The following is a 10,925-nucleotide window of genomic DNA, read 5'->3' on the forward strand; positions in this document are numbered from 1 at the left end:
TGCTGCCGTTTAGCCATAACTCTTCTCTCCATTAATGCAACCTTGCATCTGTCACTACTCTGATTTCATGGCTGAGAGCCTTGCTTCACTTAAAACACAGATGCCATGATTCCCAGTTGGAACAACAGAGGGCTGTATATAGCCTCAATGGGTCTTTCAGTGAAAATGAGGGTTTATGTTACTTCCTGGAGTTATAGTATTGAATTATATTACACTTAATGCTGTGAGTTATGGTTATGAGGTGTCCTTTTGAGTCTGGTGTTGGCAGCAGAGAACAGGGTTATCTAAGTTCATCCATATTAAATAATATATATTTGACTTTCATAAATGGAACAACATCTAAGTTTTCAGTGTTGACAGACATGGGGGTGTGCTCCAATCCACCACTCACACGCTCGCACAGATCTTCAGCTCTCCCTCGTCCACCTCTTTGGCCCTCCTCTATCTACTGCAAACAAACCTCAAACCAAGGCAAAGTCAAACAGGGTGCGTGTGCGTGCATGCCCATGCTATACCTTTCCCCGAGTCAGTGATAAACACAGTGTTTCCCCCCTACCCTGCAAAAACTTTGCAGTTTCACTATTCTCATCACAAAAACCTGCAGTGCTCCACAAAAAATGATTTAATGTTACATGTTAAAAATGTCAGTGTTGTTACTCACTGACTTGTCTCAGTACTTATACAGTATACCCTTTGTGTGGATGGATTGGGCCTACTGTACCCGGCCTACACTCACACTCACATCACCCAGAGGTGCAGGGCCATCCTGACCTGTCAGACCCCTGTCCAGCCCTCAGTGAGGAGACACAAAATAATCATAAAGAGAGACAAGTGTTGAAATAAAATCTATTATGCAACATGAATCAAGTTAAGTTTTATTTCTGTAAATCGCTGCGTGTGTGTACAGGCTCACACACACACACACACACACACAGAGGATCTGCAGCCACGCTGAGCAGCGCAGCACTCGGCTGGTGTGAGTGACGCTCTGTGGGCGTGGTCCGGCGAGGGAGGACCGCACCTCCGGGCTCCACCAATCCGAGAGAAAGCCGGCTTCTCCTGAAGCCAGATGGTCGCAGATATATAGCTAGAAGACGGAGCTGATGCAACACTGGACGGTGATAACATAGGCATCGCGTTATAGCGCTGCAGGCTACAGCTCAAAGTGAGAGAGCGAGTCAGACTGGATTTTCGGCTGCAAACACTCCGTAGACTTACCGGTGAGTTTCCGTTATAAACCAGCTGAAATGTTTTAAATACATGTATCTATATGTGCCTACTGAACAATCCTAGTGCCTATTGTAATCCATCATAGCGTGCTCTCTAGAAGATACTAAATACCTGGTCGTTTTATGTCTGCCACTTCCCTCATTCAAGAAGATTGATAGTTCAGCGGTGACGTGTTGCGCTCAGGCCATGTGCCAACACAGCTTCACCGCGCCGCGCTGACCTGGTTTGATTTGTGTGGCTGCCTCCAAAAATAATTTGAACAACTATTATCTTATAACTTGTTGGTATCACACGGTCAGAACTGGCTCGTCTCATCAAGTCCAACACAGCGCGCTCGTAAACCTGGTGATGGGATGGAGCAGGAGCGCACGGGCGTTATGCGTAAAAGAAAAGTCTATAACAGGAAATGTATTATTTTGTTCTATAATGAAGAGGATGTCGAAAATCCCTACCCAACGAATTGAAAATAAAAGATCTGTCCTGTCACTCTTAAACTGCTCCAAAAGATATGTCGAAATCCCCTCACTGAGTGTCGACTGGATCTTGGCACTTGTTAGAAATTGTATAGCGCTGTACGCCCTCTCTCTCTGATTGGCTCATGTTGAAGGTAGGGCAGTATAAATACACTCAGGTTACTGTCATCGTTCTTTTTTGCTAAGCTCCACCAGTTTCGGTAAGTACATTTATCAAATGATGCTTTTTCTCAGTGACAGACTTTTACACTAGAATTAAATTAAAGCGCACCGTGAAGCTCTGATGTACTGCTCGTTCGCTTTTGGAGAGCCGCTCGCCATATTCGGACTTAATGTTCTGTAGTGTGGTGTTTCTCAAAAGGAAAATGGAAAAGTGAAACCCACGTTGAAACATATATTTTCACCATCGTCCCATTGAAGCTTTGTAAAAGTTTAAAAACAGACTGAGTGACAGTGAGATGTTTGGAGTTGCTATGCGCTTACGTGCTCCGCAGCACTTACGCCTCTTTCCCTGCTCTGCTCACTTTTTTGTTTTTGTTTTTTTTTTGCATCTTAATATTTTTCATTATTTTTTACACGTTTGTCTCTGATCTTAAATCTTTTCTGCAGACACACATGTAGAGGCTGTCATGTAATCGTCTCCCTCATTGCCAACTTTTTTTTTTTTTTTCTGTGTCTCTTGGCACTGAAGGTCTGGAGAGCAGCCTAAATCTCTCTGTATACCTTGGCTGGAAATTGTACTGAAAGAAGCCACCAGATGAAAGAAGTCAAATATATGTGAATGTTTGATATAAAATGTGCTGCAGTGAAAAGGGGAATCTCTGTGGGGTGAGTCATTAGCTGATGTGGCCTAAATAATGAACCCACTCTTATCCTCCACAGGTACCAGCATGCCCGTTATCAGAACACTCACTAAGGTGGCCAAGCAGGCCCTGCTCAGCACCCCCGGGTGCGGCTGCCAGCCCCTCACTGTGGCTGTACGCAACATCAGCTTCTCCCCACGACAGGTGACATCTGATGCCAGCTTCCACTCTGTGTCCTTTTCAGAAACAGACCACCCCAAAGTGCTCATTACAGGTACGCAGCATCACTTTTTAGTAACTGTTAAATAAAGTGGAGCACATTAAGATGCCGGTTAAGAACAAAGTGCGTCCAGTCTCCATGGAAACCAGCACAGATAGATGCAGTGTCTTACTGTTTCTGTCTCTCTCCATCAGGAGGCCTCGGTCAGCTTGGGGTGGGTCTAGCCAAGCTGCTGAGGTAAGAATTCAAATGAGTTTTTTTGCAGTGACACATCTCATAACACCGCGTTACGTTCAGACTTATTTTCTAATTATGCAACACTGACTTCCTTCTTGATTTGCAGGAAGAGGTTCGGAAAGAACAATGTGATTCTGTCAGACATCAGGAAACCTCCAAGCAATGTTTTCCACAGTGGTGAGTTATACTGTATACTGTGCTGCATTACAGCTGACACACCTGAAATATAGCTTTCACAACTGGGCAAAAATGAACCTCTGGGACGAGCTGTGTGTGATTTAAAATATCATATTTGGCCTCTGTAGAGTTGTTTCATCATGACAGAGCACAAAGTCCAGCTCCTCTGGTTGCGCACGTTTCCGACTAAGACCAGAGATGTTTAAATTATTCAGGTATTTGGCAAGAAAGGACATTAAATCGCTGATAAAATTTGTTAATGTGTGACAAATGTACCACAGCTTCTTGCCTCAGGCCAAAATGACAAAATAAAGAGCAAGTCTGCTGTGGACTCTCTCATTTATATTGATTTTCCTTTAGTTATCCTCAAAAGGACGTCATGGTTTCCTGAATTGATCTTTTTGATAAATCGGACTAAATCAATATGTGACGCATGGTGACTTTGGCAGTATCCACAACAAACGAGCACAAAGTGTTGACATTTGTCTTACGCAGTGAGAACGTCTTAAAATAATTATATAAAGATGTATTGAAATGTTTTACATCGTTCTTATCTAATCTTTTCATTTCTCTGTCACCATCAGGCCCCTTTATTTACTCAGACATCTTGGACTACAAGAATCTCAGGGAAATAGTGGTGAACAACCGCATCACCTGGCTGGTTCACTACAGCGCCCTCCTCAGTGCTGTTGGGGAAGCTAACGTGGCCCTGGCGCGCTCTGTTAACATCACTGGTGAGGGAACTTGCTAGTGAACTTTACATCATTTGCGCCGGCAGTGTTGGTGCAGAGCAGTGTCCCAATAGTTTTTTTTTTTTTTTCCAGGGCTTCACAACATCCTGGACATTGCAGCAGAGCACGGCCTGCGTCTGTTTGTCCCCAGCACCATTGGTGCCTTCGGTCCCACTTCCCCTCGTAACCCTACGCCAGACGTCTGTGTGCAGAGACCTCGCACTATCTACGGCGTCTCCAAAGTCCATGCTGAGTTGATGGGAGAGGTGAGAGCTGACAATTCTTCTGTGTCTCCAAAAGTCACACACATTCACCACGTTGTGTTATCAATAACTAATTCTTGTCTGTCCGTCCACAGTACTACCACCACCGGTACGGCCTGGACTTTCGCTGTCTCCGCTACCCAGGAATCATCTCTGCTGACTCCATGCCAGGAGGTGGCACAACAGGTGAGAGAGATAAAATTCAGACCATGTGCAAGGTTTCACTTTTAATGTATGGCTATTCCTGTACTGCTCATGTTATGTCACATGTTTATTATGTAACTTCCCGGAGATCTGCCTCGGCGTGTTTGTATTCATAGATCAGCAGATAATTTATGTGCTGCACATTTTTTACTTCGCACCCACCACACACACTTCAGTTAGTTTCTTCATAACTGCAGTGTTGTTACTATTTAGTATTATTTCCTTCCAGCCGGCCACAGTCATAAGGTTTCATTTCTGTCTCCGTCTAGACTATGCCGTCCAAATTTTCCACGATGCAATCAAAACTGGCAAGTTTGAGTGCAATCTGAAACCAGATACGCGGCTGCCCATGATGTATATAGACGACTGCCTGCGTGCCACCCTGGAGGTGATGGAAGCGCCAGCTGACACACTCAGCATGAGGACGTACAACATCAATGCTATGAGCTTCACCCCTGAGGAACTGACCCAGGAGCTCCAGAAGCAGATGCCAGAGCTGGAGGTCACATATGACGTTGACCCTGTGCGTCAGGCTATTGGTAAGTCCCTGTTTGATTTGTTTGTGTGAACAGCAAATGCTGTGGTCACAAGGGCTAAATGCACATTGAAGCTTCCTTTACTGTGTAACCTTCTCTTGAATCAGCTGCTATCAGGAAGTAAATGTTGTTGGCTTTGACTAAAATGCAGCAGAACAGGAGTGAAGTAATTAAGTTAACAACATGAAATGATTCAGTATTGTCACAGTAGTTTCTGTTTTAAACCAGCATAAGCCAGTTGTTGATTTTTTTCTTTCAAGGGTTAAACAACCTTGTCTTTAGGTACAGTAAAAAGTGGTTATAGTAAATACAGATGAGAGTTAGTAGTTCTCCGTTAAGTAGTTCGAGTTTAGGTTAAAAAACTTTTATCAGATTGACGCCTGCTGACGTATCAAACCAACATGTTCTCTTTAAATTAAATTCGACATCTTCCTTATCTCTTCTCCACAGCTGACAGTTGGCCAATGAACTTCGATGACTCCAACGCACGAAAAGACTGGGGATGGAAACACGATTATGACCTTCCGGAGCTCGTCCAGACGATGCTCAACTACTTTGGTGCAGAAACGCGCATGGCCCGCGTTAACTGAACATCGGTCCGAGTATTCTGTGTACATAAAGTAAAGACTGACCAAAGAGACTAGAGAAACGCGACCTGTACATAGTCATTCTCTCACTTCTCTCTGTAAAATCAGAAGGGCTGTGCTTGCCTGGAAAAGGCTATCATGCCTCCAGAATGTAAAGGTCAGTGCGGGCTAGACAATCCTCCCTGCTCCTGTCTCTACTCTTGCTTTGCTCTCTTTGCCCTTTTTTTTCTGCTTGGAAATTTGGGTCAAGAACAACCTGTTGGTGGAAGGTTTTCAGCAGCACGAGGGTTAACAATGTGGCCTGTGAACGCTTGTTCGGGTGAAAAACAAGATGGTTTGCATATTCATTATTTGGAATATTTTCTGAGCGAAAAAAAGAAAAATGATGTCAAGAAACTGGGAATGTTCGTTGTATTTATTTTGAAATCCAAATTTCCAAGCAGTGTCAAAAAATCAGGTATTCAGGGACTAAAGCACCTTGGACTAAAAATCAATCAAGTACTTTGGCTTGAGGGGTTTGATGCACTTTGGATTGATTTATAGTTTGAAATTCATGACAATAAATGAGCCTGACCACCTGCAGGGGTGATTTCTGATACAGTGCATCTGTATTTCGAGCAGTGTGGAGCTCTAATTCTTAAGAATCGTTCCTCTGTCTATTCCACATAACATTATTTATTCTGTCTGTTGGTGTTAAATGCCTTTTTTTTTTCTAAGTGTTTCTGTCCACTTTAATGTTGAGTTTTCATCAACTTTGTGGGATTTATGTTTTTAAAAAGGGACACTGGTCGCCAGTGTACATTTCTCCACATTCAGTGGTTTCTGTATTTCGACATTAGGCAAAAGAAAAGCTGAAACTGGTTTCTACTTTAGTAGGTTCTGTCTGTTCTCTTAATCACACAAACTTTGAAAATAAACAACTTTTTTTTTTCCACACGCACCATGTTCTGCCTGTTTCTGTAGTCATTTTCAGTCCGTCGCAACATGAAGATGCAGTTTCATCTCTAACTGGTTCGTCTAGGCTCCTAAACCAACAGGAAGTGTGACTTATGGGCGAGTACTTCTGCTCAGGGTGAGAAGAAAGGAAAGAGAACAGGACAAAATGTTCAAAATGTCCTCGGTCCTGAGAACTTGGAACAGACTTCAGTAAAAAAGGAGCTTAGATTTGTTAGAGTTTAAAAGAGATTGATTTCCTTTTGTAAATTTATTTTCAACCAGTCATACTGGGTGGTAAGGTACACAAGCCGTCCCTAGACCCTGGAAATCAGTGTATAACCCTCAGCAAACACGCTGCATTAGAGCATCTAGTGATGTTAATGGTGACATTAGCCGATTCACCTTTAATTCCACTTTTATTAATCTGACTGCAGGTATTTGCAGCAATAAAGTAAGATGCAAGCTGAAACCTGTACTGCATGTGACTGCAGAAGTATGTACTGTATGTAAACTGTACATTTCTTTAAATTAAATACTGTACAGGAGTGAAAGGCAGATTTCTGTCGGCTTTATTAGAATTATCTGTGGTGTAAGCCTCGCCTTTACTTTTAGATTTTTTTACTCTGAATTTGATGTAAATGTATTGGTCATGCTGTGATATTCAGCACCCATTAACAATGCTCTTAGAGGAAAGTTTATTCCTCAAGGACAACAAATCCTAATTCTGCAGTTTATACCATAAACTTGTCAATCTGTAGCTCTCAGTTACTTTGATAAAGTCTAAGGTCTAGTCTGCCGGCACTGTTCACAATGATCTTTGTGAAAATACATAAACACGTCGTCTATAACATGCCAAACCAATATAGAGTGATATACGTGTCCCTAAACCATAAAGCTACGTTGGCCTAGGAGGAGCCTGAAAGAAAGCTGCATTCATACAATATCCTTCCTGTATAGTTGAGCTGAAGTGTGGTTATGTTTATTTTTGCTTTACGAATCTACATCCAAGACATTCAAGTCAAAAAATGTAATCTAGAATGGAAAACAGTTTCTAAATATCTTGGTATCTACGTTTGCAAAAGCATAAAATTGAGTTGAATTAACTTGAAAATAAAATATATTTATTTGACTTATTTGAATGATTTATAGTGTAGCTATATTCTTGATGCAGTACCAAGTTAGTTTGAGCTTGGAGCTGACATATGTAACACACACACACACACACCGTTCAGTGAGACCATAATGATAGGGTCATATCAAGTGTGGAATATAGCGTCCTATGACCTGAAGGGGAATCCAAGTGTTAGGATCTGCCTATGTGGCAATAAGAGAATGCACACATCCAGCTGTCAAGATTTTTTTTTTGATGGACCTGTTTTGATTGACTCTCCATTCTGCAGCTATAGACTACTGTCGATCTGCGCTACAAACAGATGAAACCTGAAAATCAGTTACGACAGATACTAAAAGTCATCGCACAACTGCTGAGAAGAACTGTTGTCAGTGACCTCACTGACCTTATTGACCTCCAAGAATCAAAAGAGCAGACAACAGCTTTGCTGAGTCAGTACATAAAAGTAAATTATTTGATTGTATGAGTCATGAGACGCGTCCAGCACAAGTACTAATTTAGAGTTGTCAGACGAAATGGGGAAAAAAAGATGTTTATAATGATATAATATATATTTTAACATGAATATTCAATGTAAACAGAAGTTCTGATGATACAAACTGGACATTTTTAACCGAAGTAGCTTGAAAATCCAAAACTTCAATACTCACATTAAGCTAATTAAATAAGCTGATTCCACAAAATGAGAATTACCAGTGAGCTGTTTAATTGGACTGCAGTGTCCTACAGAGGAAAACATAGGGGAAAGTGTCCTCCTCAGCACATCAATAAAAACACTAAACTGAAGGTGTGTTGTTTTTCATCAGATGGGCTCATAAACTGGTAAACCCTGAGGTCAGCAGTGTCCTTCATTTCACGCTTTCTAGCCTTTATTCAATTTCTCTGTGTCAGTAATTGCTTGTGTTTCAGGTGACCTTGTGTAGTTTTGTTTTGCTGCTGCGACAGCAGAGCGCAGAGGGGAGACAGGATGCCCGAGTGCACCGAGAGATTCACTTCATTTAGCTAAATTCAGTGTTAAGTAAGGTGAAGTACATTTTCCATTCGAGGTCTTAATCATGAGCCACTGAGGCTGAAGAGCATGCAGGCAGTACATGAGCTCTCATCGCTAATTAGTGCCTCTCCTCTGGGAATGTGTGTCAATACATCTGCAGGTGTTCTCTGTGGTTGGCAAGAAAAATGTTAATTTTCTCATTACAAAACTCCCCAAATTTGGTGCAAGTTCTTTCACACGTTCCCATGATTCCACCACATAGAAGCGCTTTCACGCTGTGCAATTTCACAGTTTGCTCACACCGGTGCATGTTCTCCAAATAATATTATCTTTGTTATCTTAACTTACACAGCAGAGAGAACACTAAATATTGCTGACACTTGATGGAAAGGTTCCTTTATCATATGTATGCCTGTATGTAAATGTATGTATGTTTTTGTTATTTTAAATGTGTGTTTTCTTACAGTAATGTATTAATGTGTATTGTCAAAATAATTTTAAAATAAGAGTTGTAATTTCTGTAAAGTAACTGTAAATAAAAAATCAATATTTGCTTTGAATTTGGAAAGTGCCAAATACCAAACTATGGGTCTACTTCAGTTTTAATGCACAGAGGCAAAACATTCACACATACACGTTTTGTTTTGTACAAGAGTGTCATGAAGGAAAGTTGTTTTTAAAACACAAACAAGGAGGCAAATTATTTTTCCTCGCTATACTGTGTGTTCTCTAGACTCTTATCTAAGACGTCTCATTGGGTGTACATACACACTTGCAGGCTTGCCTTCCAGCAGCCAATCAAAGGGCTTCCTCGGTCGGCAGGGCCCCAGCATTCAGTTCGTCATCGTGTAATAGGATTCACCACGCAGTGGGTAGTGGCTTACGTTGGCTGAGGCACAAACTGAAGGGCGACACATAAAGAAAAGCAGGGGGGAGGAAAGCTGCTGGGCAGCGGACCAAAAACTCCATTACACTCTGTGCCACAGCTGTTAGTCCATACAAAGACCTGTTGCCGTAGTAATGGAGACCAAGACCCCATCTCCAGCACTCTTTTTCCTTAAGAAAACGCTGAACGGTATTGAGATGATGTTTCAAAGAAGTTAACATCTTTTCTCACAAGGGCTTATGCTGTGATAATGATATCACATTTATGAGCTGTGTGACTCAATGATTTCTAAAAAAGTAATAGACTCTGAATAACTCTTTAAACCTGTTATTACCTCAAGTATCCACAGTATTTGAATTTTTAGTTTTATTTTGAAAATCATTTCAAACCAGGTCATAATGACTGGAACATATACAGAAGATGGAAACTCGAGATCAGGTACAGCGACAGTCTGGTGTGTCGGGTTTTCACGATTTGCTGATACTGATCCTTTTTCTGTTACATAACATGTGGAAATCCCTATGTCTAAAGCAAAGATTTGGGGTAAGATTAGAGCATCACACAACTCAGCCTTGACCATAATAGAAACGATGACTGTACCTGCAGTGCAGGTTTCACCTCTATACTTACATACCATATAGTATATAGTTGGACACAGGCCAAATCAGGGGATTAGATTGAACAGCTAAAGAAAAGAGGGCTAGTACTGTAAATGTAAGATAAATTAGTTAATCCACTATTTTATGAGCTCTAGGTTGTGCTTTAATCTCCAGTTGTCTTTATCAATATTAGTATTGAGTAGGCTTAGATTTAAATGGGAACAGAGAACATGAGTTTAGAGGATCTGTATCTTACTGAGATTAGTTTATTGTCAGCTACCAAATCTGAACTAACAACACTGAAACCCAATATTGTCTTAGCTGATAACAACTGCACAATTACATAAAACCCTCACAATCGCTGTTTGCTTTAACAGTTACCATTGAAAATATCCCTTAGTCATACTACATCAACACTGGCTCCTTCCCAACGCAAACATTTCTTGAAGGTGACACATGTCAGCATTAAAAAAAAAAAAAAAAAAATCCCGGACATGATTTCAGAAAACTAAGATCATCAAGGGGAACTATGTAACATAAATAAATATTATGTTAATGTAAGTTGTTTATGTAACACTTACCACATATCAGAATGTTCCTAGAAAACTTTTATAAAGCGTGACCCTCAAGGGCTCACAGCCACAAACTGCAAAGCAACCACAAGTGGAGCAAACATGTCACTGGAGTAGACGTTTAATACATTTATTACATTTATTATATACATTTTTAAATAAAATTTTTTTCAAGTTGTGGACATTCTAACAGCAACTTTAACATATAACATATATCTATAAGCAACCAACCAGTAACATCCAGGAACATCCCCTGATTTTATAATATTTGGCAGCTTGTTTTTTTTTTTTTTTAGGTTTGTGTTGTTGTTTTAAATGTGCTTAAGAGAACTTAAATATATGTTAGCA

General features: G+C 40.9%; 1 protein-coding gene across 1 annotated transcript; it reads left to right on the top strand.

Moving 5' to 3' along the window:
• The first annotated feature begins 1,102 nt into the window (after positions 1 to 1,102).
• On the top strand, positions 1,103 to 6,401 carry tdh (L-threonine dehydrogenase). Its single transcript, XM_026342173.1, has 9 exons — positions 1,103 to 1,220; positions 2,586 to 2,780; positions 2,921 to 2,963; positions 3,070 to 3,140; positions 3,725 to 3,874; positions 3,965 to 4,137; positions 4,230 to 4,320; positions 4,608 to 4,877; positions 5,325 to 6,401. Exons 2-9 carry the CDS (start codon positions 2,594 to 2,596, stop codon positions 5,462 to 5,464), a joined length of 1,125 nt encoding a protein of 374 aa, XP_026197958.1. The 5' UTR covers positions 1,103 to 1,220; positions 2,586 to 2,593; the 3' UTR covers positions 5,465 to 6,401.
• Positions 6,402 to 10,925: the final 4,524 nt, after the last annotated feature.

The sequence above is a fragment of the Anabas testudineus genome, chromosome 24, assembly GCF_900324465.2.
Source record: "Anabas testudineus chromosome 24, fAnaTes1.2, whole genome shotgun sequence".
In the NCBI taxonomy this organism is placed as follows: domain Eukaryota; kingdom Metazoa; phylum Chordata; class Actinopteri; order Anabantiformes; family Anabantidae; genus Anabas; species Anabas testudineus.